The following is a 27,805-nucleotide window of genomic DNA, read 5'->3' as shown; positions in this document are numbered from 1 at the left end:
TCTCGATTCAACCCCGGCCAAACTTTGTAACCCAACCCAACACAACCTTACATACATGGCCGACCATTTCTCCCCTCTTCGGCAAAACAGAACCCAAGAAATGCAGCCATGTGGCGTAAGTACCATGTGGCACTCACCGCGTAGTACGCCCCAAGAAAACCCCAAGCCTGATAACCCAAGCCCCCCCCCCGTCTGTCCATGCTGGCGTCAACCATGCAATGCAACAGTAACACCTCAACCCATCTCATCCCATGTCCCCAAACGAAAAGAGAGAAAAAAAATCCACAAGCCTCCAACCCACCCCGAAGTGTGGGGCAAAGTCCCGAAAAAAATTATAGACCCGGACCAAAAAAAAACTCGAAAAAAAAGTTTCGCATGGACAAACGGGGTGCAAAACGTTGATCGTTGGCGTAAAGAGAAGAAAAAAAACAGACCAAGTTTGTGATACGTAGTAAGAAACTCAGTTCTCCACACCTTGGGAATCTTACATAGTAACGCCTCCCCTCCCCTCTCCCCCTCCTTCCTTGCTCACCCGCTCGCCCGCCCATCTGGGCCCGTTACAACGAAAAGCGTGACAAGGATTGGAGGGTGGAAAAAAATAATCGGAGGTAGCATTTTTGGTTGGAGAGAGAGAGAGATAGGTTACGCTACACGGTTGCGTTGCTCCCCACCGAATCCAGCCCCCCCCCCAGTCTTCTCCCTAATCAAGTTGAGATTTCCTACTAGTACTACTACTTACTTACTAGTGTGGTCTTGTTAATGGTGGTGGTGGCGGGGAAGGAGGCGTTCCGTACTATCCCTGTCTCTCTCTCTCTCTCTTCTTTTCGGGAGGGGGGGAATGTCACGCGCCAAAAATGGATAGTAGTAGTTTTAGTTCAAAGACGGAGGGATGGCGGGATATGGGTTACGGGGTACGATGGATGGGAAGCTCGGCACACGCACGCTAAGAATGGAAGGACCGGGGCACTTAAAGATAAGTTTCGGGGCGTAGTAGTAGTAAGTAGTTCAAGGGCTAGACTTGATTCTTCGTTTTCTGACAAGGTGACGACGAACCCACGTGGCTTGATGGGTCCACCGGAAGGTAGGTCTGGATTTGGTTTAGAGTGGGTGGGAAAATTGGGTTAAGGTGTTGGCGAAGATTAGAAGGAAGCGTGGTTGGAGAAAAAAGCGGGTCGTCTAGGAGTTGGTAGCTGTGACGTTACGGTGTAACTGTTCGTTGATTGCTTGATCTGGTACAGGTGATGGGTTGGCTGAAACTCGGGGTAGCAAGAAAAAAAAATCGACTCATGTCAAGAAACTCGGGAACTTGGATTATTGAATGTTTCATTAGAATCATGAAAAAAAAAGAATGCTCATAACCATATGGTTTACCGCCCCCCTAGTAATGTGATGATGATGCTGATGCTGATGATGAACAACGCCGCAGGGAACTTATGTACCCGAAGGGAAAAAAAATCCAAGCTCCCATATGCCTCTCCAGATATCTCATATCCAGCCCTTTTGGGGATTCTAGATTGTGAAATAGAACAACAAAACGCTCATGTGTATATACAACCACCGTTTTCAAAGAAGAAAAAATAGGTGGAGATAAATGGAGGAAAAAAGAACTAGGCTTGTCCCTCGAGACAACAGGCAGATACTGCTGCTCCGAAGATGGCTGATTCAACAGCAATCTCTAGTGAGATTGACTTTGGTTCGGCACCAGACGCAGTAGTCAGATCATGAAGATGTGATTGGCAGAGCTCCCTGAACAGGGGGTACTTTTCAATGACTGAGCCGTTGCAGCCAATGCTCATCCGGCCAGCGGAAGCGGGCGTCAGACCTTCGGACTCCGTTCGAAGCACCCACAATGCATGAATACCAGTTGCGAGAAAAGCTGCAGCGCGGTGCGAAACGAGCTGCGCTACTCGGCGAACAAACTGAATGTCCTTTACGGTAGGTGGCTTGCTGAGCGGATGTAGAGACTGGAAGACGGCGATAGCCTGGCCAAGGTACTTTGAGTCGTCCATCTCCATGACTGCAATGGTTCCAGTATCCAGACTGTAGGGTTCGGTCATGTGGGCGGGCATTTCGCCGCTGAACAGACCAGCTGTGCGTACAGCTTCGACAACAACCAACCTTACTATCTCACCCATGTAGCGACCGCTAATCATGTGTTCAAAAGGCTGAAAGTCTGGTCGTACATGTGCATCATTCAGTTGTTCATCCCACCTAGTCGTCGGGAACACGCCTTTTCCGAACATGCTGCATTCCGTGTTGACGAGCACGTGCGTGGCTTCGTCCATCCATTGCTGTGGGTAGCCCTTGTACTTGGTGCTCGCAAGTGACGATACAGGGAGATGCACAGATATGTTAAATCCAGTTCCAAGAATTACAGCAAAACGTGTTGATGGATCTTCGTAAGCGCGCGATAGCAACGTCGCAGAAGAGTCATTGACAATGGAATCCATGTGCACAGGTAGGTTCTGCATAAATGTCAGCGGCTTCAAGCTTTCAGTTTGGCCAAGTTCAAACTCACCCTCTTTCTACACGGCGCCATTATTAATTCGCTGAGATCCTGACCAAGAAGCCCTTCAGTCGCTCGGAAGCCCTTGCCCATGTCCAACAAGTTTGCACTACGACTAGATGTTTGCCTAATAAAAGTCAGCCGAGTACATGAAGCAAAGGGCGTAGAAGACGCACTCAACAGGAAACGACCATGCTAGACCCATGGGGAAAGTCTGTGTGCTGGCCGAGCCTTGCAATTGCTGATCTGCAAGTGCCAGCTGAATCTTATCGGCCATCCATTCAAAAAAGTCGTGTCCGCTTCGCTGGCGGACCTTTTCGTCTATCTTGTAGCTCTTCATGAAGACAATGCGCATATTCTTGGCACCGGGCCGTTTACCGTTTAGTTCGACAAGCGCAACGCGGAATGTTGATCCGCCGACATCCAGAGCTAGGTAGGTGCCTTTCTCCAGTCCAGAAGGAAGTTTGTGGTTGTAAGAAGGCAGCATGCAAATGTCGCTCGACTGTAGTTTGGGGGCAAATTGCCTTTGCAGTGCTGCAGACATGTCCAACAGATTTTCGTTGTCCAAGGGTGCTTCAAATAGGGTCTGGATTTCGCGCAACATGTCCTCCATGGGCCGGTCATAGGTCCGCAATGCATCCCGGGTACGTTTTCGTGGCGACAATTTTGGCAGCACAGAGTGCATGACTGCTGGTAACATGGCGAGTCTTTCTAGAGTCGCAAGGAGCCCTTGCCAAAAATCCAACATGAGGCGCTTGTATTTGCGTTGGCGAGGGTCGTTGTCTGTTGCTGTGTGGCAAGCGTCACCTGAGTTGTTGGGGTCCGGAATAACGGTGACGCGACGATTCTTGGAGCGGTGTAGCAACAGAGGGGACATGGAGAAAAGGTAAGCTGTGCGGCCTGGCGAGACGGTAAGGACAGAGCCTCTGGATTAAGGCTTTATTGAAAACGTGGAATCAAACACGTAGAGACCAGGGATGGTGGAAGGTCGGTCTGCGGATATGGAGATGCATAGAGATGCGACGCGGGCCGGTAGCATTAGTAAACTGATGTTGCAGAAATCCACCCGGACATGGTTTTACGGTTGGTCAGGACAACAAAGAGGGTTGTATCCGCTAGCAGACGTAGCAAGGTATTGCTCCGATGGCAGGCGTGTGAAATGCGCAGATGAGGCCCAGCACACAGGGGCAGGAGAGAGTGACCGAAGGGAAACAGGAATAATCAGCCGTCTTGGACACGCCAGTTAGCGGCCGCAAAGTGATAATCGATGGCGTGCCGCTGGTTCCAGGCACGCTCAGCGAGTAGGCAGAAGTATGGCGTAGCTGTCATGGCGAGCGTTTGGTGGGGTGTCGTAGAAAGTTTCCTAACAGCCATTGCTACCGTTACAGTCGCTGAGGCCCGCTAGTCCATATCGGGGCCGCAAATCTAGCCGCAAGCGTGGGTGATAGGACTATGGCGGATGACTTGGCCACACAAGGATACAACCCGACTGCAGATTTCATGCGTCGGTGGCGATCATCGTACAGCCTTAGCGTAGCTTGCTCGCGGTTACGCGTATGCAACTAACGTCTGGGGGCGAGGATGGAGAATGCAAATGCTACGCTCGAGAATATGCATGTTGGAGGCACGGCACGTGTCCTGTGTGTGTGTGTGTGTGTGTGTGTGTGTGTGTGCTGGGTCCGCCGGCGCCAAGAATAGAATCGGTTTCTACTCGGTCGGGTCTAACGCTGGACATGCGTTGCGACATGTTCCCGCCGACGTAGCCTCCATTCTGCTCTAGTATCTGACACTGCACAAACAGGCGCCGTTGCCAGATGGCGCTTACCAAAACGTAATGGGAGCCACTTACATGACTAGGACTCGACTATCTCCCCAACGGCTGACGGCACATAAGTACTAACCCCACTGGGGGACCTCTCTGTGCCACCAGGCTCCCTCGTGCTCCCCCAAAGACTGCCCAGTCCGAGGCTACTACCCCCGGCCGACCGGGAAACGAGCATGTGCATGCTGACATTGTTATTAGGCGACCTACAAGTGGCAATCTAGAAGCGGCCGTGGACGGACGCATGCACATCTATCTGGTAACGATCAGACCAGGCTCATACTACAGTACTACGCGTTGATTACCGTATTTGGGCTAATGCTACGCACCGACGGTCACCACACACACCAACTTCGAGTTTTCTAGAATAGGTGTAATACTAGCTAAATATATACAAATCTCTTATAAGAAATCGTTTACGACTACTTTTAAAGCGTGCATCTAGCGCGCTGCCGCGTAGTAGAGGGAAATACTAGTCTCTCTACAGCTATCTTACAAACCTCAAGAAAAATTTTCAGCGCACAGACCATCTAGATTAATGCCAACTCAAAGAGATCAGGTAGAACTCGAAGGTAGCGATCTAGAAGCTCGAGTCCAGCAGGATATAGAGCGAAGCTCTAGTATAGAGCAGAATAAGAAGAAAAGACCAGCCTCTACTAGCCTAGAAGAGGCTAGTAGAAGATCCAAGATGAGCGCTACTAGCTACACTCAGGAGATCGACGAGATGGACACGATCGTAGTAGAAGTACAAGGAACCCAAGGGACTGAGGAATCCTCACGCCCTAGGGATAGCACACCCCCCTCTACAATTAATGACCTACCAGCCGAGCCCACTAGACCCACGCACACCCGCACTAGAAGCAACTTCTCGCCTTTTATTGGCTCAACACTAAGGAATCCTTTCGCTAGCCAAAATAAGACGCCTAAGGCTACGACAGTAGAAGAGGCACTTGAGATAGCTAGAAACCTAGTAGTCCAAGCAGCTAGTCTAGCTGAAAGCAACCCCTCGCAGCAGACTAGCCTACTCGACTTAGTAGAAGTCTTCAGAGACTACACTGAGACAGGCCGAGTTAGTAGGAAAAACGCTGCAATTCTAGGAGATCAGATCTCCTCGCTTTCAAACGTCTCTAAGGAGCTAAGAGACAAGGTTCGTCGCCTCGACAAACCTACCCCTGCACAACCAAACCAGCAGGGTAACAGACAGACAGCTGCTCCTACGCAGCCTATATCGTACGCTGCAGCTGCAGCAGCAAACAAGGAGCAACAGTGGACTAATGTGCAGAAAAAGGCACCTCAAAAGGCTAAGCCTAGCCTAAAGGAGAGGCAGCTAGTCCTAGTCAACCAAGGAGGCCCCGCTGCCTTTGACGCCCTCAGGCTAAGAAATGCCTTCAACCAAGCCTTCACCGGGAAAGGAGGAGTGCAATCGCCTGTAGTCGCCTCAGTCACGCTATCCTCAAAAGGGAATAAGGTAGTCACTACCACGCCTGCCTTTACAGCCAACTACCTGCTGGAAAACCAGAGTATCTGGAAGGATCTAGTAGCCTTTAAGGCAGCGCAGCCTATTACCTCGTGGTTTAAAGTAGTTATTCACAAACTACCTACGAACCATGGCCTAGAGGTAATTAAGGAGGAGATTGAGACCTTCAACAAAGGCCTTAAAGTAGTAGGCAATCCTTTCTGGCTCACCCCTGAGTCTAAGAGAGGACAGCAGAGCTATGGCTCTGCCTGCGTCGCCTTTGCGACCGAAGAGGAGGCCCTTAAGGCTATTAGAGGAAAGCTCTATATCCTAGGGGAGAGCCTAAGAGCAGAGAAGCTACGAGTTATCAATAACTCAAAGCAGTGCTCAAAATGCCAAGGATTTGGCCACCTCGAGGCTAGGTGCGCGAGAGTAGCCTGTCAGATGTGCAGCGAGGCTCACCACACCAGCCTACATAAATGCAAGTCCTGCCCTACTAAAGGCAAAGCCTGCGTACACACTATTTTTAAGTGTGTCAACTGTAGCAAACCTCACGCAGCTAATAGCCACGAATGTGATATCCTACAAGCTAGGATAGCTAGGACTACCTCTTCTAACTAGAATGTTAAAAGTCCTACAAATAAATGTTAATAGAAATAGTCCAACTACTGAGAGCGCGCTAGATCTAGCTATTAAAGCAGACGCCAAAATCATTGTAGTGCAGGAGCCTTGGCTACCTAAGGGATCCTCGTACGCAAACACTAGATCTACCGCTCACCAGAACTTTACTCAGATACTACCTACCCCTAAGGATACCTCCTTAAGGCCTAGAGTACTGTTCTATATTAGAAAGGACCTAGAAGTAGAGGTTAATCCCTTTATTAGCGACGATAACGACTTTCTAGCTATCAAAGTACTAGCCTCTACTTCTAGCCTCTATATCTATAACATTTATAACGAAAAAAGCCTTCAAGAAGGGCTAAATAAGACGACGATCCAGAGGCGCCTCCTGCAGGAGACCCTACAGCCTCAGTCAATTATCCTAGGAGACTTCAACACCCACCATCCTAGGTGGAGCCTAGAGGAGCGCAGCCCTAGCACACAAGCAGAGGAGCTAGTAGAGTGGATAGATACTCAAGATCTCACTCTACTAAATACTCCAGGGGCAGGCACTTTCTTGAGATCTCATATGCGGCAAGAAAGCGTATTAGACCTTACTTTTGCAACCAGCAATACAGCTGCCAATATCCAGGACTGGCAGACTATACCTGAAGTAGGTTCTGACCACCACGCTATTCTATTTAGTATCTATACTACTAGCCAGCTACCTAGCCAGCCAGCTAGCCTGCCAAAACAGTATAATACGAAACGAACGGACTGGACGACTTTCAAGGAGACGCTAGGACAGGAGATCAAAGCCCTAGATCTAGAGAAGCGCCTATCAACACTACCTCTTTGCTCGAACTACACCTCAAGAAAGCTTATTCTAGGACAAAATATCCCGCTAGAAACTAAGCTAGACGAGCTAGGCCAGGATCTTACGAGAGCTATACAGAAAGCGCTAGAAAAGTCAACTCCACTAGTTAACCAAAAGCCAAAGACGAAGCCCTGGTGGACTAGCGAACTAGATAGCCGTAAGCGACACCTAAGTAGAGCCTATAGAGCCTACAAGAAGGAGGCAGCAAAGGAAAATAATAGCTCCCTCTACCAGTGGAAAAGAGAGTATCTACGTACGAAAAATAGATATTTAAAAGCTATTCGACGAGCTAAACAGAGCCACTGGGAGGCTTTCCTCCAAAAAGACTCGCCAAAGGAGATCTTTAAAGCCCTAGCATACACAAAAGATAATCTTAGTACTCGAATACCTACTATCAAAGGTAAGGAGTCGTTTACTGAAAAGTGTAAGGCTTTTAGAGAGGATCTCTTTCCTCCGCCTCCTACGACAGCTACCCCCTCCTTCCACACTTACAGGGGAGACGGCAGGTGGACCTGGCCTGCCCTAACAGAGGACGAACTCCACTTTGCCTGCTGCAAGGTGAAGGCTACATCACCAGGGCCTGATCTGATCAGCCAGGAGGTGATCCGAAAGGTCTACTTAGCGCAGCCAGAAGCTCTATTTAGGATATACTCTACTCTCTTCAACCTAGGCTACCACCCAAGGTGCTGGAGAAAAGCAAAGGGAGTCATCTTAAAAAAGACAAGCAAGCCTGACTACTCAATCCCTAAGGCTTATAGGGTGATCTCACTCCTAAACTGTCTAGGTAAAGTACTAGAAAGGCTAGTAGCTAGGAGACTAGGCGCACTAGCGGAAACAACAGATCTACTCCACCCCTCTCAACTAGGAGGAAGACTGAAGAAATCCGCTATCGACGCTGCGCTACTCTTCTACAACAATATACAACAGCAGAAAAGAAAGCAAAAGATTACTACTACTATCTTTCTTGATATTAAAGGAGCCTTCGACCACGTCTCAAAAAACAAGCTACTAGAAGCAATGAAAGATCAAGGCCTACCCTGCTGTCTACTAGCCTGGACAAAGTCCTTCTTCGAAGATAGGGTCCTACAGTTATCCTTTGATGGACAAACAGAGAAGCCAAAGGAGATCGCAACAGGTACCCCTCAAGGAAGCCCAGCCTCGCCTATCCTATTCCTAATCTACTCAAAACCGCTGTTTGAATCGATTCAGAATAGCCAGAGCACTTACTCCTCCTCCTATATAGACGACCTCCAGATCTCGATATCATCTACATCAGTAAGGAAAAATATCAAGCTACTAGAAAAGGAGATTCAGAATCTCTTTAGACTAGCAGAGGAGCTAGCCATCCAATTCGACAGCTCAAAGACTGAACTAGTAAACTGGACAAGATCGAGAAAAGATCAAAGTAGAGTGCTTACTCTACCAAATCAGGAAATAGTAAAGTCTAAAGAACTCGTAAGATGGCTGGGCGTCTACTTTGATAGTAGCCTGAAGTTCAAGCACCACAGCCTCATCAGAATCCAGCAGGCTAGTGCAGCCTTCTACCGCCTTAACAGACTAGCAAACTCAAACAAAGGCCTCTCGCCTAGAGCAGTACGACAGCTCTACCTAGCCTGCGTTACTAGCGTAGCTGACTATGGCTGTCAAATCTTCTGGAAGGAGCAGCAGGCAGCACTTAACCAGAGGCAGAAGCTACAGAATCAAGCCTGTAGGAAGATCCTAGGCTCCTTTAGAACCTCGCCAGCTATACCCAGCGAGGTAGAAGCAGCGCTATTTCCTCCTAGAATTAGGCTAAATAACGCCCTACGACAATACGCCTTTAGAGCAAGAAAGCTAGCTCCTAGCCACCCTATTAATATTGCTATTACTAGTAATCAGGGGAAGCAGCTAGAGCGTATTACTAGATCTATCTCAACAGCTCTATCGGACGACAGTGAGAAGATTCAGCACTACGCCTCCTTGCCCTGGAGCTCTACAATGCCCTACAAGATCAATATATCTAAGAAGTCAAAGGAAATCGAAGCAAAGCACCATAAGGAGCGACCAGAAGACAAATACCTTCTATCCATCTACTCAGACGCCTCAGCTACAAAGGAAGGCAAGGGAATAGGAGTAGGAGTAGCTTTCTACCAAGGAGCTAGTCTCATAGCTCATGAGAAGGTTAACATAGGATACAACCAGCTAGTCTACAACGGAGAACTAGAGGGCATTACCCTAGGCCTAGAGAAAGCTGTCGATCTAGTAGACGACTACCTAGAAGTCAGAGTATATGCAGACAATCAGGCTGCAATATTCAGACTACAGACTGCTTCTGATAAGCCAGGACAAGAATGGCAACTTAGATGTAGTAAGGCAGCAAAGAAGCTACAAGAAAAAGGCATTTTACCTACTATACAGTGGGTACCAGGACACCAAGGCGTGATAGGAAACGAGAAAGCAGACGCGCTAGCAAAGGAGGCGACAAAGCTAGATCCTAGCTCTAGCAGGACAAGTCTAGCTATAATAGGCTCACGAATAAAGCAGCTAGGCGAGCGAGAGTGGCTTAGCTACCTAGGACAATATAGGAGAAAAGCTATTGCTCTAAATCCAACTACTTACGCCGCAAGGTATAAGTGGAAAACTAGGAAGCAGATTGCCACTCCTCCTACTAGCAGAGAAGCCTCTAGCGCTTTCTTTCAGCTCAAGCTAGGACACTGCTATCTAAGAGATTTCCTCTTCAAGCGAGGCAAAGTAGACTCTAAGGTTTGCCCCTGTAACTATAGAGCTACGCAAGACGCTGCACATATCCTCCTTAACTGCGCGCTGTACAAGGAGGCTAGGACGAAGATGCAGGAGGCTAGCAAGGACCCTCTATCGCTAGCCTTTCTCCTAAACACGAGCATAGGCATACAGGCTACAATTACCTTTATTGAAGAAACGAAGGCTGCAACACAAGCCTGGTACGAAGGAAACCTTGAGAACTAGGGCTACACCTATACTAGGTGCCTCTGCCCTACACCTACCCTACATAACACCTCTACCCGCAAGACCCCCCTCTACCTCCCTCTATAATAGGCTACGAGCCTCACCTCGATTTAGATAAACCCCTCCCCCACCAACACTAAATTGATAGAACTACGTAGATACTTGTAGGCCTAGCCTGCACGTCTTATATAGCCTACCGGCTGACACAGGACGCTAAACTAAAATAATAATAATAATAATAATAATACGCACCGACGTTGTCCATCACTACGAGCGCATACCCTGTGAGACCAAACAAGCATCACCACACGTGTGTTGGTAAATCTACCATGCCCCACTCCTTAAATTGTTCCTATCTTGCTATGCTATCATATGTACATTCGAGAAAAAAAAGGTGATGTCATGCGAAACTCATAGACGCATGAAGGACGGCGCATATGCAAAGTCGGCACTAGGACTGCAAAACGATATACCAGAGGAACCACACAATGCAACTCCGTTTCAGGTATCATAAAGAAACAAGTTTCAAACGCCAATCCCCGTCGTTACCCGTTAACCCCCTCTCCCCCAGTCATAAGCATGCTGTGTACAGCTAGATTAAACCTTTTCTGGCTCAATGTGTGCAGACTCAGTGTGCGCATGAGGCAAGACATCGGCGACTGTCTCGTCTGTAAAGTCGAGGTCCTTCTCAACCGCAGTAGTGTCCTCAACCTTCCAAAGGATCACAGGGAGGGCCACCAACAGACTACCGGCGAGGAGTCCCCAGTTTGAGGCAAACATGGTCATGTATGAGATCTTCAAATCATCCAAACGCCAGGTGATGGCACCTCCGGCAGATTGGATTCCCTTGTAGAAACCTGCAAAGTTGGCAAGCTTGCGGCTGTTGTTGGTCAAAGCTCCCATGAACCTGGATTAAATTAGTAAAATGTCGGAATGTGTAGAATTTGTGAAGAGCGTACCAGTAAACACACGTCTGCCAAGCAGCATCAAAGAAGCCGTAGAACATGTAGAGAACAAAGGGACCAGCATAGCCTGCATCAGACCAATCCTTCTTCATGTTCTTCTCATTTTCAGCCCAGGCGCGGTCGTAAGTCTTCTGGAACATGTATCCAAAGCCCCAGATGACCATGACGCAGATGAAGAGCGCAGCCCATGCGGCTTTGGCTCGGGTTGTTCGGCGGACGCCGTTGACGTCAAGTGCATAGCCAAAGATGTAAGCGCCGATGATCTGCATGATGTAGTAGACAACACCATTCAAAGCTCGTGTGCGAACGTTGAAGTAGGCAGCGTTAATTTCGGTGAAGTGATATGTGTAGAACCAGTTGGAGGCCAAGAACATGGGGAAAAGAAGGACAATGTACGGGTCCGTGAAGAAAGTCTGCCATAGACCGGTAATCTCCGACTTCCATGAGGGGTGCTTCATGACAATGACCTTGGATCCATCGTCACGGATGACATCTCGTGCATCAACCAGGGACCATGAGAGAGCGGCACCGATGATGGTGAGCACCAGGAAGCCGACATAGGTACCATCATTCACAGTTCCAGCAGTTTTGGTGTGGATGTTCTGGCCCAAGGGAATCTAGGAGGGTTAGTCATTGGCGGACGGAGCAGGGCGGAAAGAGCAAAACGTACCAAACTACCAATTACAGCGCCCAAGTTGAAGATCATCCAGAACCACGAGATGTAGCGACCCTTGGAAGCCTCGGGTGGGTACGACATCATAATCGCACCCTGGGCGCACCACAGCAGACCAGCGCATACACCAAGCAGGGCACCAGCAAAAGTGGTGAAACCGAGATTCTGGGTGTGGTTGTAGCAGAGGTAGGAGCCCACGTAGATGGAGTAGCCAATGCCGCCAAAGGACAGGGAAGTGCGGATGCCAAGCTTGTTGGTAAAGGTGCCAGCGAAGAAGCCGATGACGGCAAAGGTCGAGTACAGGGCCGTGTTTGCGCGATTGTTTGCAGTGGGATTCAGCTGGCCGCCGCCGCCCATGCCGTTGAGAGCATTGAACATGCCGGGACACATGAAGCAGACGAAGGAGACAATGACGAGCTGGGTCGGGGGAGAGGCGAACCAGGGCAACTTGAAGCCGGCGATGGTGAAGCGACGGTATTTCCATGACTTTGGCAGGTCCAGGGCGGTGCTGTCAGTCAGCGAGTGGTCTGCCGAGTTGACGTGGTGGGCCAAATTGTCCTTGTCGGTCGAGGCTGCCATGTTGGCGGATGGTCGGGCGCGGACGCGCACAAAGGGTGGAGGGCGAGGCTGGGGTGCAGCGTGGGTGGTGTAGTGGGCAGGAAGGCACGCTGTCGCGAGTCGGAAGGAGCAGGCGGGCACGAGGCGATAAAGATGTCGAATCGTAACGCTCAGACCACTGCGACGGCTGAACAGGAGTCAGGACAATTACGTGAGGGTCGGGGTAGTGAAAGCGAGGGGCGGCTTCATTTTAAGCATCCGTCCGCTAGGGGCTGTTGATGGTGCCTCGACAGCCAAATGTGGATTTGGGTTAAACGAGGCGGCCATCAGCACGCGACGGCGGTGCACTGCTGTGAGACGATGTGAGGGCAGACAGACGGGGGGCCAAGTGACGGCTGCCCAGGATGCCAGGATGCCAGGATGCCAGATGCCAGCATGTGCAGCTGGCCGGGGACTGGGTGACTGGGACGGCGACTGGGCCAGCAACATTACTTAGCAACGCATGCATGCAGGCTGGCAGGGAAGCCGATAGACTGGCAGACGGATACAGACGAAGATAGAACAGACAGACAGGCAGGCCGGCAGACGCGACTCGTATCCATGTGGTAGCGCACTGCCCAGTCGTCGTTGTCGGATCGGGCATATCGAGGGTCTGGGTGGGCCCAAGCGGGGCGTTGGAGGCGAGGAGCCCTGTGCTGGTGCTGGTGCTGGTGCTGGTGCTGGCTTTGGCTTATCGGGGGGTTGTGGGCACAGGCGCGGGCGCATCTGCATCCATCCACACACACACCCGCGCTACACCCCATAGGGACCCGGCACATGGGCGCAACGGCCACACTATCTCCCGGGCTACTACACGCCTGCCACCACCATGACTACTTGCTACTACCTGGCTGCAACGCTCTGGCAACCCCGCCACCCCGCACCCGTCCTGCCCAGCAGACAAACACTCAGGCATGCGAACATGTGGCCTGCACCTGAGGGAATGCTGCATGGGCCACACACGCTCCAGCAATGTAACACGACCATCTGCTGGCCCCCTTCGGGATAGCATCTTCATCCTCGCTGCCCGCTACTCGCTCCCCCAGCGGCACGCGACCCACGTGCCCACTGCTATCTGTCTGTATCTGCATCCACCATCGCTATCATCCCAAGCAGCAGCAGCATCGTCATGGTCGCCAACGTCACGAGCGGCATCGGCCAGAGATAACGCATGCTCCCGTAACATTGCACACGGTTGCAGCCGGTCTTTGTTCGGTCTCTCCATCTGCAACACCACGGCTGCCTTGCATCGCGACGTTGACTAGTAGCCGTCCGCCCTTCTCCCACATGTCTGCATCAGGCAACGTGGGCCGCTCCCAAGCCTTGACAATCAGTCGGGGCATTGTGAACAAATTTGCAATGATACTTTGACCAGGCTATGACGTGAAAGTTTGCACTGCTATGATAGAAATCACGCCCAGTCCCCCATTGCACATTCCCACCCGCAGCAATCACAGGCAGACAGACACACATACACACACACCCGCCTACTCACATACTATACCCGGCATACACATTGTACACACTATACACACTGATCTACCATGTAAGACCTGTTTGCCCCTCGACACAATACAAATGCATCCCGGCTTATACGACCTAGGCGCCTAATCATCAGAGACGACGCCCAGGCCGCGTCCCAGTACATTGCAGATTACATTATTGGTCCGTCGCTCACGCCCCCAAATGCACCTTCCCCAGCCCACTCACCCATCAACACCAGAGCGCATCAATGCCTTCAACCCCACCCCAGACAGACCCTTTGTCCTGGGCCTGCCCACCGGCAGCAGCCCCATTCTCATCTACAAGCACCTGGTCCAGCGCCACAAGGCAGGCCAGGTCTCGTTTCGCAATGTAGTCACGTTCAACATGGTACGACTTCTACTCCCAATGTTGCACAGCAGTCTCGCCTTGGGCCAAGCCATAGTAACAGTGACTCAATCAGGATGAGTATGTTGGCATTCCCCGCGACCATCCAGAAAGCTATCACAGCTTCATGTACAAGCACTTCTTCTCCCACGTCGATGTGAAACCAGACAACATCAACATCCTCAACGGAAATGCCCCTGACCTAGAGGCTGAATGCCAACGCTACGAAGACAAGATTAGCCGTGTCGGCGGCATCGAGCTGTTCCTTGGCGGCATTGGTCCCGACGGCCACATTGCCTTCAACGAGCCAGGCTCCAGCCTCAAGTCTCGTACTCGTGTCAAGACACTTGCCTACGAGACCATCCTTGCAAACTCGAGGTTTTTTGGCAATGACTTGGACCAAGTGCCCAAGATGGCCTTGACGGTTGGCGTCCAAACTGTGCTTGACGTAAGTTGTACACATCACAATGGCCGCCTGTTCACCCTCTCACCAATGCATACAGGCCCGCGAGGTGGTCATCATCATCACCGGTGCACACAAGGCTCCCGCCCTCCAGCGGTGCATAGAGGGCGGTGTCAATCACATGTGGACCCTGTCCAGTCTGCAGATGCACCCGCACCCCATGATTGTCGTCGATGAAGACGCCACCCTGGAACTTCAGGTAAAGACTGTCAAGGTACGTTGCATGGGTCATTGCATTCAAGTAATCATGCCGTCTGACATGCTTGTCATAGTACTTCAAGAGTATTGAAAGGGTCGGGAAGGAGCTAGGGATGCGCCAGAAGCTCCCCAGAAAGCGCGACTCGCTACTTGACGAGGGTACCTTGCTAGCCCCCGAGGCCCAACCAAACGGTATCAGGTTGACTGTGCCGCACTTCGATCTCTCCCGTTCACCCAGTCCAGTGCTAGAACCCATGAGCGCTCGCTTGTCAGACCAAGAAGCGACCGGCGCGATACATCCCATGGACATGGATGAGATTGCAGATCAACCCTCGGTCCGAATGGGTGCTCGCGTCGTGGGCTAACCGTTGCGCCTCTCCTCGCCCCATACTAGCAGCCAGGAAGATTGTCAGGAGAACGGGGCAGCTTGACATTAATCTTCCGAAGCCCGCAGACTGGTTCTCGGGACAGGGCTAGGTTTCCGCTTCTTTGTTAGTTCGACACCAAATTGTCCAGGCGTTAATTCGAGGGCCCGTCCACTGTCTTACGAAACGCGCAATCCCCAGGGGGTGGCGAAGGACACCAACCTTAATGTGATATGATTTATGTACTTAGAGGATAAAATAAGAATGCTTCTGGCCAGAACTGGTACGCTATCACGTGCACTTGATGACCAATCTTGACAACTCAAAGAATTATGCCATGGCCAGTTTGGTGTTGCACAATTCCCGGGCAACACTCCTCTCTTCTCTCGTGGCATGTTGTCTCTACAAATTTTTGTGTTGCGTACGTTCAAAGCTTCTCGTACAAATCCTGAACGTGATGATTGCAGACTGAGTAATTGATGTCGAGCTTAAAGTTGTAAAGTTCAAGGGAAGCGGTGGTGGTAGCACGCGTCATCTTGGTCGGGAAGGCGCGCCCCATCCTGGTTCAGATCCCCTCGCCCCAAAATAAGCCCGCCGCAACCCCCCCACAGACATGTCAACGCGCTGGTAGCCATGTCTTTTGTGGTTGAGTAAGTCGATCAATTGGAGCACCGCACAATCCCAACTGACGTCCAATTAGCCAGGTGCGCCGGATAGACAGCCAGCTCGATCGGCTGCAGCTGTCGTCGAGCACTAGGACCTTCTCCATTACCGCCGAGGAGGCCCACGACCCAGCAAAGACAAGCCGCATTGCTCATTTGCAGAACCTCATCAAGTCGCTCTCCACAACCGCCTCTTCCAAGCACAGTCTAGTCCCAGCAGCCAGAATATCTGAAACCTTGCAGCGAGCAAACATCTCTACCACAATCGAGGATGCGAGCTATGAGCATGAATTGGAATGGCTCCTCGTTAGCAAGGCGACAACGCAAGCCTACGGACAGGTTCTGAACACCATATTGGAGCAGACAATTCCTCTCGAGAATGATCTCTGGTACTGGGACGATATTCTCTCTACTTACAGCTTTGCCGGACTGTACTCTGTACAGACATCGCCAGTTCGGCTGTGGAAATGGTCGCAGGAGATATACCATGATGTGCGCTCAAGAGGCCCTCAATTGGCTGATGGCTGGAGCCAGTTTTATGGACTGGTCAAGGACACTGTGCAGGAGCGCAGTATTGCAAATATCCAGCGAAGAGTAGTAAGCCCGCTAGCACTTGTGAGAAATGAGGGCAGGAAAAAACGTGCAGCTCTAAGGAAGATACGAATGGTCAATGCCAACGCACTCGGTGTGCTACTCGGCGAAGGGCTGGGTAACGAGAAGTACGGCAGCCATCAAATCACATTGACATCTGCTGACATTTGCCAGCGTACATGACGATGGCACACAGACGCCTACTCTGCTCGGCACTCAAGGCGGGCAAAGGTGGAAGAGTGTCATGTCCAAGAACATTGCCCTCATGGATGCTGTCATTCAGAGCGTGAATGCTGCAGAGCTTTCCGTTGATAAGTTCGACGACTCGGTTGCCAGCATCACTCAAGACGACCAGTTCTATCTGCTACATGAGCCTTCCGGCGAACGGGCTGCAGCTACCCTGAAGCCAGCAGAAGTTGCTGAGCGTCTCCAGCACCTGCTCAACACTGCCTTGCCTACCTACACTGCCAACTTCAACGCAGTCGTCAAGGCCAATGGTCGTCCTTCTCGTCTGATACGCTATTGGCTCCCTGCAACCCTACTACTAGTATCTTCAACCACCATCCTGCGCATTGTTGTAAATCGAAAGGAAGAGCTGCTAACCTGGATCCGTGAGCTGGGGCAAACAGTCATCGACTTTTGGTCAAACTGGGTAATTGAGCCAACCAAGAGAATCATCGGCACCATTCGCCACAACGAGGAAAGCGAGGTCTCCATCATGAGCAAACGCAGCCTGGAATCAGATCGTGCCAGTCTCGAGCGCATGGTTGTGGATTTTGCAGTCAAGAATTCTGAAGGCCCGGTACTGAACGAGTCTCAGATAGCTGACATCAGGGCAAAGGTGCGCGAGGGTGATCTGACAACGGTTCTCAAGTCCTACGAGAAAGACATCCAAAATCCTGTCAGGGGTGCCATAGTCGGCAATCTAGCCAGCGCTTTACTTATTCAGGTTCAAAAGACCAAGGTTGATGTCGAGGTCGCGATGAGTGGCATTGACAGCATTCTCAAAAGTCAGGAGCTGCTTTTTGGCTTCATTGGTTTAACACCGGGTGTGCTGGTAAGCATTGGCGTCTATCGCTGGCTTCGAGGCGTCTTCAGCAGTCGCAAAGGAGTGCAGCAGTGGGCAAGGCAGGGCCGCATGATACTCATACTGCGTAACATTGACCGCATTCTTACTGCAGCGGTTCCGACAGCGGACGGCGAAATATCGTACAAGGACCACGGTTTACTCCTCTGCGAAGTCCATCTCCTCCGACAAGCTGCAAGTGGCACCCTGCCTAGACGCATGTTCCAGGACTTGTTGGTGGAGATAGACGAGATTGTGGACGTTAGAAGCGGGCTGCAGCGACAGCAGAAGGTAGTTGAGCGCATAAGGTGGGCGTACTCAAAATGGGTTGTTTGAGCGAGGCAGTCTTCCGTAACGGGGATGACGCAGCATTCGTGTACCCATGAATAGCGGAGTTGTCGACTACAATGCAAAACATGTACTGTATACCCCAAACGTGACAAGCCGCCATGTCTCAAGTGTCGAGTGACGGTGACGATGACGCCGGGTCAGGCCAGACTGGAGGCGCAGTTGCCACCAAGTCGCGTCTTGTCGCTTGTTGCAGGTGACAGTGACGAAGGTTTGGTGAGCCCGTGCGGACTATTGGCGCTAAACTCCAACGTTGGCACCGTGGGAAGGCTTCCCTCCAACGCCGTTTACTCGCTGCCTGCTAGTAACCAAACCCACCGCCAACTCTTCCCCAGCCTGCCTTGTGCTTGTATCAACACCCAAATACGAACTCGGGTACATTGCCAGCCTAGTCTCTCTTGCGACCGCCAGCCAAAGCCAGCCTCCCCCGTCTCACACCCCAAACAGCGGGTGCCAACGCCGCAATCCACTCTCGCGCACGATAACGCACACGGCCGCCCTCTACCAACATGGCTGGCTCCAGAAATTATGACTTTCTTGTAAGCTCCCCTTCTCTCTCCCCATGTTTGTTTGCCCTCGCGGCCCTAGTATCCCCCACACTCGCTGCTAGGCCCTGAACACCCCTCCACCGCCTGTATACAGTACCCACTCTCTAACACAAGTCCCTCTGTCCTTGTAGATCAAACTCCTCCTCATAGGCGACTCGGGCGTAGGCAAGTCGTGCTGTCTGCTGCGCTTCAGCGAAGACTCGTTCACTCCCTCGTTCATCACCACCATCGGCATCGACTTCAAGATCCGCACGATTGAGCTCGACGGCAAGCGCGTAAAGCTGCAGATATGGGATACGGCAGGTCAAGAGCGCTTCCGGACCATTACCACGGCCTACTACAGGGGTGCCATGGGCATTCTGTTAGTCTACGACGTTACCGACGAGAGGAGCTTCACCAGTACGTCTGTCCCATCACCTCCAAGAGCTTGATCGTGTCTCCGAGAGGCTTTGGAGAGAAGCAACAAAAGGAAAACGGAAGACATCACTAACGTTTATCACCAGACATTCGCACATGGTTCGCCAACGTTGAGCAACACGCCACCGAGGGTGTCAACAAGATCCTCATTGGTAACAAGTGCGATTGGGAAGAGAAGCGCGCTGTCTCGACAGAACAAGGCCAGGCTCTCGCTGACGAGCTCGGAATCCCCTTCCTCGAGGTCTCTGCAAAGAGCAACATCAACGTTGACAAGGCCTTTTACAGCTTGGCCGGCGATATCAAGAAGCGGTTGATCGATACTGCAAGGACAGACCAGAGCGCTACGCCAAAGGTGGACGTCAGCGGGCAGGACGGTGGCAATGCAGGCATGGGTGGCAAGTGCTGTTAAAGAGGGACGTGGAAGAGAGGCCATGCATGTATCTGCGAGTTTGAATTGAAGAGATAGTTTTGGAGGAGCAGGGGAGGATCAATGCGATGTTGAAGACGCGGGGGGGGTAAGAAGCGGTGGCTAGCTATGCAGACGGCTGGCACGTTAGCGCTTGTACTGAGGCTACGAAAGACGACTGCAGAAAGTTTGCATGATGATATATGGCACCACCATGGTAGGCAACTCGCTTGAGCGACTCTTTTGGGTATCATCACTTTCCTTACCACTTCTTTGTTCTGGCGTTTTGAGAGAATGGGAGTAACCTACCTTTTACATTACGTATTGTAATGCCAATCTTGTAAATGCACATTTATTTCCATCAAAGCCGCTAACCACTAATACACAAATCGCATGCATGGTGCCAAATAGAGCCTACATACCGTTCGATGATATTAATTCCACAACACCATTTGTCAAGCATCTTCAAGCATACCCATACTCTAAAGCATTACCCTGGCATCGTAAAAACTCTCTCTCTCTCTCTCTCTAGCCTAGAAGAAGGCACACCATCCAATGTACATAGCCGCCAGGTTCTGCGGATCCCTCGCCATGGCAATAAGCGCATCCACATATCCCTCCACGCTCAGCGGTACACTCTCGCCCTTCAAAAACCCATTCACTTTAGTCCTTGTAATGTCCAAAACCTCCTGCGGCGTATCCGGCACTCCCGAAATCTTCTTCCTGCGCTTCCCACCTAGGAAATCGGCCGTAGGATCGTGCACAAACGTCTCCAATATCGTGATAAGTGTGTCTTCATGCTGACGAAGGAGCTTATATGTGAGCTCTGCCGCTTTGCGGAACGGGCCTTCGACGCCTTGCGGGCCCATGGCATCCACCATGTTGTGCGTCAGCCGGAAGGGGACGAGTTCGGGTTTTTCGAATGTAAGCCCTTTGTCGAAGAGACAGTTAAAGTCTACGTGGAAAGTACCACCGTTGCCCTGTTCTAAGAGCACGTTTTCGCCGTGACGATCACCTAGACCCAGGACGTGGCCTGCGATGCTCATCACTGCGCAGGATCGAGTATAACGTAGGCGCGCGGCAAACCATGCTTCTGGTTCGGGAAAGGTTTCGACGAACCATTCGTGTAGCACGGGTTGGAACTTGCCAAGGATGCGTTCAGTGAAGATGGGGATCTTGGAAGGCGATGACGACGCTTCGTTGAGTAGCATGCGGATCTCATTGTAATCAATAGAGATGTTGCGTTGGCGGTAGAAACGCAGAATGATGTCGCGCATTGGCTTGAGGCCCTCAACCCACTCGATTGTGCCACACTCTTCATTTAGTGGAGTGACGGCGTATGTCTTGATGTACAGGCGTCGCTTGCTGGATTCAATGTCCTTTTGGAGAGCCCGGTTGATCATCGCATTGAACTCCATCAGACGCTGATCTTTGCGTAGATCGTCTTTTGGTTTGCAGAGCAGTCCGTAAGAGCGTCCATCGGATCCAAGGACGTTCAGCTTTCGTGGGCGCTGAAGTGATGACAAGACCAGCACGTCGTCATCAAACGACTGGATGGTGATGGGGTCTACAGGAAATGGGTTGTGACGACGAATAGCTTGGCTATCATGACCCACTGGTAAATTTGGAAGAAGATTGGTTTCAATTGGAACCACTAGTTGAGTAGGGGCAAGCTTGTGGTTGAATCCGAGATCCCTTGCTAGGCTCACACGTGCAACTCGCGATTCAATTGGGGCATCGCAAGCCGCCAGCAACGCATCAGTAAGTCGCTGGCCTTGAATGATGAGATTCTTAAGATCAACAGACGTTCCCTTGCGCTTCGATGTATCCTTGTTTTTTTGTTAGCAAGTCTTTTTGCCTTGATTAGCTTGAGAACTTACGCGTAGTTTTTGCAGCACTGCAGAGCCACGGATTCGGCGGTCGTCCTGCGTTGAATGAAGGACAGCCAACAAAGCCCATAGCGATTGCTGAGGGTATGATGAAGCAACCCGAATGATGATCATTTGGAGAGCATCCCAAACGTTCTTATTCGGATGGCTGATGCGTGTGATGATCTGCGGGAAGGCGGTGTACCATGCGAAAGCAGGCATTCGCTCTCCTGCATAGCGCTTCAGATACTTGTTGATATGGTCGAGATAGCCCAGCCGATGTTCATGAAATTCTTTATCCTTCACGGCGCGTGGGGTGCTATTCATGACTTCCATGCCCATGTCCAACCACAGCGTGAGTATCTTAGGCAGAGTTTGATAGTAATACTTTGTTCCGTAGACCGTTGATCGAACAAAATTTTCAATGACGAGCTTAGTCAAACTCCCAGATAGATATTCTGGGCTTTGCTTCGTTACTGACTGCTGTTTCTCGGACTCCAATAGTTTGAGGTACCATCTCCCTAGATAGTAGTGACCCTTGTCCCACCGGGGATAGGTTGTGACACCAGTCACGTACTCTTCTTTAAGAGAAACCGCTTGTGTCTGGCCAGCACGATCAAGCCATTTCGCAAGCAACAGTTGAGCGTGGCACTTGACCTTGTTCATCGGATGCTCTTCTCCTCGGCCAGCAGTAGTCACCGAAATGTTGATTGGCACAGTCTCGTCGTGCTGAAACACATTGCTGTCGATTGCACCACGTAAGTTTTGAATAGCTTTACGGTGATGGCCTTCTTTCCATAACAGCTTAGAGTACTCAATTTTCGATGCATTATCTCCTAGTCGTTCGGCATGGAGTACGGAGTTGAATGCAGTCGTCATGAAGTCCCCCTTGCGAGCAAGTCTTCCCGTTGTGAGCCACGCAGATGCAATGTCGAGTTTGTTGAACTGAACCCTAACACCAGTCAGTATTAGTATTCCACGCTATTTGAGTGCTGTAATTACCGAGACAGCTTCATCGCGGCACGACGAATACCTAACAGGTATTGCTTGTCTGAGGTGTAGGCTCCAATAATGTCCAGGCGTCGATCGAGATTCTCTAGAATCACTTCACGGTCTGCTATTACCATACCTGTACCACTTACAGCCTCTACTTCGTACAGCGCATGAAGCTTGACCAAATGCTCATGCGATGCTTGGACAGAAGCCGTCGTCGATACTGTTAAGCTCTTTGCTACAAGTTCTCGGAGATGTGCAATGAGACGTCGAAATTCGCCAACCTTATCATGACGAAGTGCTAAGAGTGCTTTGCCCATACCTACGTTGAAGTCCATGAAAGAATTGGAATCTGTGGAACGAGAATTGTTAAGGAGGCGCTCGAGTTGTTCCCATTTCCCAGCTGACCAAGCTGCCTCAGCGGCAAAAGGCAACGTCTTGGCTGAAAATGAGTTGTTGGCGTTGAAGCTATCAACATAATTGAGAATTGCATCTGGTCTAGGCATTAGCTAATTCTTTTGTGAAATTCGTATGCGCCCGTACCGTATTGGCCAGATTCCTTCAGACACGTCAAGAGATTGATCTGGGTTTCGGCGTCGTTCGGTCTCTCAGCGAGTGCAATCTCATACCAGCTTTGAGCTGCAGTCCATCGACCGGCTTTACGGTCTTCCATTATTTGCTGTTCCGGATTGAGAACCTTTAGGTGAGCCGATATTCCCTCTATGCTGTCCGGTTCATCAATGTGGGCATAGATCATCTGCAGGTGTTGCAAAAGTTCGTCCTTCTCTAAAAAGGACTGGTTTGATTCCGCCTTTACGTCCCGTTGTTGGCGATAGTACTGCTCCCAGTGGAACAAAGCTCGAGCATACGAGCCGCATTCGACAGCTCTCTGGGATATGATCTCTGCAGGAATAAGTTGAAGTATGCCTTCCACACGACTGACCTGCTTTATTGCATTCATCTCTTCGTTCTCGTGAACACCGCGGCCTGTCTTGCCAGCCATGACCCTGGCATCTGATAAGGATTTCCGCTTTTCCTGTAGCCACAATGAAAAGTAGTCAAGCGTCTGGAATACGTTCTGCTAGATTTCAATAATTGCTTCCGGGTAATGATTTCAGATCTTCTTACCTCGCTACATTGCTTTGTAGTAGATGCCTCATGCTGCTCCATTGTGGACAAATCAGCTTGCAATACCCGGAGAAGTTCTTTCCCAACGTTGGCCATGTTCTCTTCGTTATCAGACACGACAACATTCAAAGCCGCGAATGGAAGAATGAAGGTTGCGATTGAGAGGTCATAACCCCTAATTATTCGCGCTAAAACTGGGAAGACCATCTCGACATTCACGCCTTGCCCTTTTCGCAGCAAGTCGTAAACAAAAGTCTGAAGCCAGGTTGTGTGACTGAGTCCTTGATGAAAGATGGGGTATTTCGCGCCTTCGTACTGCAGAGCGGGATTCATATTGACGGAGTATTTTGAATCCAGGAAAGGTGTCAACACGGTTCTCACAGCTTCTGGAATATTATTCCAGCGTTGTGCTTCCGTGCTGCCCTGAGACGACCGAGGCTTTGCTCCTCGAAGAGCACTGAAACCACAGTGCTTTAGCATTTCCTGCATGACATAGGCAATCCATCCTTGTGCTTTTGCGTTCGTTGTAGATAAGAACACCTTGACAAGGACCTGCTCAAGAAGCAATGCCACAAAGTCAATGTCTTCGTCTCTACGTGAGAAATTTGAAAGCATCAATACGCGCTTTTTCTCTCGAACCGTCTCTACTCGATATGGATCAAGACCACCGATAATCCCGAGACACTGTGCACATAGTATGGTGATATCAGAATGGTCTCCTGAAAATCGAACACTAGCATCAAGGAGAGATCTAGTCAAGGCCGCCAATACGGGAAGTGGCTTTTGGCCGACTACGGACTGATGCAACTCTTCCTGGTTTTCGTCCAAGAAGGGCACCAGCTCTCTAAGTGCTTGACGCACTACGACAGAATTCTGATCTTTGCACCGATTGCTGAAGGCATGAAAGACCTTGATCGTCTCTACCATGTCCTTAAATCTTACTAGTTCTCCTTCTATTTTGGACAACATCGGAATGGCTCCCAGGGAAGGGAGATACTCAACTCTTGCTCGGAGCTGTGCGTTGTGTTGTGCAACAATGTTTTCGATGGTTTTGTGAGCCTTGGTATGCGTCTCGTCCGAGAAAATATTCCAATGCTGTACGATCAACGCAAAAGTTTGGTCGATGACTAACATTGTCTCGTCCGCGTCGAGAGCCGATAGGAAAGCTGACCAGACATTGAACGTATCATCGCAAAGATTGGGGTCTGCCATAGCTGACTGAAGGCAAGCGCGGATCTGAGGTAAAGCTCCGTTCACACTATAGCGAGCAAGGTTGATGAGATCCCCTATGGCAGCTATACACCTCCTCCGTTCTGGCATGGTATATGGCACAGCTTTTCCAGGAGAGTTTGGTGTTTCGATCACATTGGAGAAATATGCTATGATGCCCAGAATATGCGTTTCGCAGAAGGCATCAAGATTCTTCGATTTTGACGTAGACTTTCGTGGGCCTGATTTGGTATCCGGTGCAAGCGTGGCGAGCGTGGTAAACCCATTATAGAACGGCTTCTTTCTGACTCCTTCTTGATCAGCTGCTAACAGGAGTATTTCAATAGCAATGCCCGTTATGTCCAGGGCGACCCAGGACTCCAGTCTGTTATTGCTGCTGTCACGGATAGCGGGTTCAACAGCAGCCAGTGTTTCCATTGCAGTGCGTTCAACATTAGGCACAGGTTGTGACAGAAGCAAAGCTAAGATCTTGGCAAGATTGACTCTTGGATACGTCAATACGTCGACAACGGCGGCCTTTCGTGCTTGAGCAATCTTCTCAATGATATCCCTCCTTTTACTCAACACAAGATGGGGTAGTGTGTCCGATTGAGTTTGCACAAGGAGTTGACGAACGCTTTGTTCAGTCAGATCTGCCAATTGCTGTGCCTTCTGGGGTTTGTTGACAATATCCTTGATGACAGAAAATCCGATAACTTTCCAATAGGGGCGCAACAACTGTGTTGTATCCATGGAAAGTCCTTTGGCAATGGACTCAAGCTCACGGTAAGCCATACCACACACCAATGCGTTCGGGTGACCAAGGTATTCGACGAGATGATGCAATATGATTGGAAGCTCCAATTCGCTGCATGTTTGAGCAATTCGACCATAAGCTATGATTAGCGTCTCCTGATCGGACAGAAAATCTCTCTTTGCGAGTGCATCGAGAAACTCTATAGCAGACCTCCGATTCTTTTCGCGAGTACTTCTCGAAATGTCGTTGCGAAGAAAAACCATGAGGGAGTTTGCAGCTGCAATTTTCAGCTCTCGCAGGGATCTGCTCATACATGCAAGCAACCATTGTCCTAGCTCGCAATTCTCAAGAGCCAAATATTCGGCATCTGAGATATGGTTGTACACACGGCCAATAGCCACAGCCATGAGAATTTTTGATCGTGACGATGCTTGAAATTTGTCTTCCCTAGTGATTGCCAGCATAGCAGCAATGGCATCTTTCCAGTTTTCCGCGCGATCTAGGAAGTCCCAATGAGAATTCTCAGTCCTTTCCTGCTGGTTATTGATGTCACACAAGGTGCAATTAAAGGAATCCAATGAATGCGACGTGAACCGTGGCAATTCCAGACATCGGGAACCAGCGCAAGCAACTCTTGCCAATGCTGTGATAATTTCTTTCTGCGCACTCTCATTTTGCTCTTCGTCATCCGGTATGGAAAAGTATCTTGCCCTACAAAGGTAAGCGTTGTGTAAGGAGCAGATTAGGTCAGCTTACTGAATAATATCCTGCGGATTGAACAAGTTGAGTACTGGGGAATCCTGGGTGCTACCATTCACAATCATCATAATTCGCCTAAGAGTATCCTGGTTGATATCTTCTGAAGCTTCTGGAAACTTTTTCCGTCGCTTGGCTGGTCTGTCTCCGTCACCCAGGTTCAAGGCTCGGAATGCCTTGACAGCGGACATCGATTCCTCGGAAAGTTGAGCATGAGAGAAACTGCCAAATTCATTCTCACAAAGCTCTTTTCGTAGATCTGCAACTTGCATAGACTGTGTACCTGGCGAAGTCCAAAGACAAAGTGCCAGCTTGATTTCGTCAGTAAAAAAACACACTATAGTAAAGACTACGTACCTGTAAGTCTTTATGGAGCTTGACAAAACACTCTTCATCTTGAAACAGCCTGTCCACAGCATGCTCAATTTCATTCTGGATAACTTGTCTGGTTACATCTTGTCGTCGTCGCGGGATGGGGTTGTCAATTGATTGATAGCCGAGAATGCTGCGCAGGCGGGTGAATATGGATGCTATTCGGATCTGAATAACTTCTGATGTCTGCGTAGCAGACAAGCTATGGAGGAGTTCAACAAGACTGCTGGTGAGCGCTTGAACGATCTTCGACAAAGCTGACGTGCAGTCTCTAGGTGTGACTGAAGAGATGAATAATGACTCCAACAACTGCATGTATACGAGCATAATCTCATCATAGATTGCGCGCCTCTCTGAAGATATCGTCCAACGTCTGTAATGTCGCCATAAAGCCTGTACGCTGTCCATGATCCAAGGTAAATGATGCTCCAGGTTAACCGAGGTTGCAAGTGCCTTGCTTTGCGGGTGTATAGTATCTACCAAGGCAAGCAAGAGGCAAAAGCCTACATGAATAGCCCCGTGATGAGATGAGATAGCCCGCTGTAGATCATGAGGTAATGCAACGAACTGCTGGCTTTGCGGCCAGAAGCTGTTGACAGCGCTTGATGGTGGTAGAACTAGACTGAAAGACGACGCTGGTGGTGAATCCGGGTGGTCCAAGGCCTCAAGTTCCGAAAGGATACCTGGAAGTGGTTACAAAAATTTGTCGGATTAATGAAGATTACTCACATTGTATGCAAGATCTGTAGAGTTGCAACACCATTGCGGCTGGACGCCATAGTGTCGAAGTCTGAGTCAATGTATTGAGACAAAGATGCAAAAGCTGCTGGGCATGCTTGTGTACAGGCTGCAGTGTCGTATGTGTCAACAAACCAAGCAGCTTCGGGTACAGCCAGAGGATGAGCGGAGGGCCAGGAATGCTCTCGTCGTCACCTTGTTTGATGCTCACGAGCAGATGCGGCTTCTGCTGCAAGATAAACATAAGTGCCGCGATGCTGTCAATCCCCTGCTGCCTTTGTTGATCTTGAGCAAATGGGTCATCTTTGAAAAGGCCCTCAAGCCCTGCTTCGGCAATCACACATATGAGTGCAACCAGCTGGGGGTCAGGCTCATCCGTGTTTGGGTGCTGTAAGAACTCTTTGACCAACTCGCCAAACGTGACTTTGGTAGCTTCGTCACGTTGCGCATTGACATTTGAGGCATTGTGAACAATCTGGGCAGCAATAGTCGACGGCGGAGGGATGCCATTTGAGTGCCCACTTGTCAGAGGCGGCGGAGCCATACGTTGAGTCGAACCCCCGCCTTTGCGGGCCATGATGGTCGCCACTT

At 50.3% G+C, this 27,805-nt stretch overlaps 5 protein-coding genes across 5 annotated transcripts; 2 read left to right on the top strand and 3 right to left on the bottom strand.

Moving 5' to 3' along the window:
* Positions 1-1,307: 1,307 nt before the first annotated feature.
* PSV08DRAFT_210884 (uncharacterized protein) lies at positions 1,308-3,691 on the bottom strand. The gene is made up of 3 exons (XM_014223678.2): positions 2,683-3,691; positions 2,519-2,615; positions 1,308-2,465 (listed from the first exon to the last, which is right to left on the bottom strand). The coding sequence occupies exons 1-3, from the start codon at positions 3,381-3,383 to the stop codon at positions 1,608-1,610; spliced, it is 1,656 nt and encodes a 551-aa protein (XP_014079153.1). The 5' UTR covers positions 3,384-3,691; the 3' UTR covers positions 1,308-1,607.
* A 6,833-nt stretch (positions 3,692-10,524) lies between these two features.
* On the bottom strand, positions 10,525-12,442 carry PSV08DRAFT_405531 (major facilitator superfamily domain-containing protein; the record flags this gene model as incomplete). The annotated part of the gene is made up of 3 exons (XM_014223677.1): positions 10,525-11,132; positions 11,185-11,807; positions 11,861-12,442. 3 exons carry the CDS (start codon positions 12,440-12,442, stop codon positions 10,823-10,825), a joined length of 1,515 nt encoding a protein of 504 aa, XP_014079152.1. The 3' UTR covers positions 10,525-10,822.
* Positions 12,443-14,064: 1,622 nt separating this feature from the next.
* On the top strand, positions 14,065-15,464 carry PSV08DRAFT_382066 (uncharacterized protein; the record flags this gene model as incomplete). The annotated part of the gene is made up of 5 exons (XM_014223676.2): positions 14,065-14,125; positions 14,184-14,332; positions 14,406-14,777; positions 14,833-15,006; positions 15,065-15,464. Coding segments are annotated over 5 exons (1,047 nt in total), but the record flags the coding sequence as incomplete, so codon positions are not given.
* A 524-nt stretch (positions 15,465-15,988) lies between these two features.
* Positions 15,989-19,396, top strand: PSV08DRAFT_374698 (ATP synthase regulation protein NCA2-domain-containing protein; the record flags this gene model as incomplete). Its single annotated transcript, XM_014223675.2, has 5 exons — positions 15,989-16,005; positions 16,056-16,736; positions 16,783-17,982; positions 18,764-18,969; positions 19,074-19,396. 5 exons carry the CDS (start codon positions 15,989-15,991, stop codon positions 19,394-19,396), a joined length of 2,427 nt encoding a protein of 808 aa, XP_014079150.2.
* A 373-nt stretch (positions 19,397-19,769) lies between these two features.
* Positions 19,770-27,791, bottom strand: PSV08DRAFT_231597 (uncharacterized protein; the record flags this gene model as incomplete). Its single annotated transcript, XM_014223673.1, has 8 exons — positions 19,770-21,222; positions 21,274-22,213; positions 22,264-22,747; positions 22,798-23,290; positions 23,383-26,059; positions 26,105-26,415; positions 26,462-27,159; positions 27,206-27,791. 8 exons carry the CDS (start codon positions 27,789-27,791, stop codon positions 19,927-19,929), a joined length of 7,485 nt encoding a protein of 2,494 aa, XP_014079148.1. The 3' UTR covers positions 19,770-19,926.
* Positions 27,792-27,805: the final 14 nt, after the last annotated feature.

The sequence above is a fragment of the Bipolaris maydis genome, assembly GCF_028858645.1.
Source record: "Bipolaris maydis strain C4 unplaced genomic scaffold PSV08scaffold_16, whole genome shotgun sequence".
Lineage (NCBI taxonomy): Eukaryota > Fungi > Ascomycota > Dothideomycetes > Pleosporales > Pleosporaceae > Bipolaris > Bipolaris maydis.
This window is presented reverse-complemented; position numbering and strand designations above follow the sequence as displayed.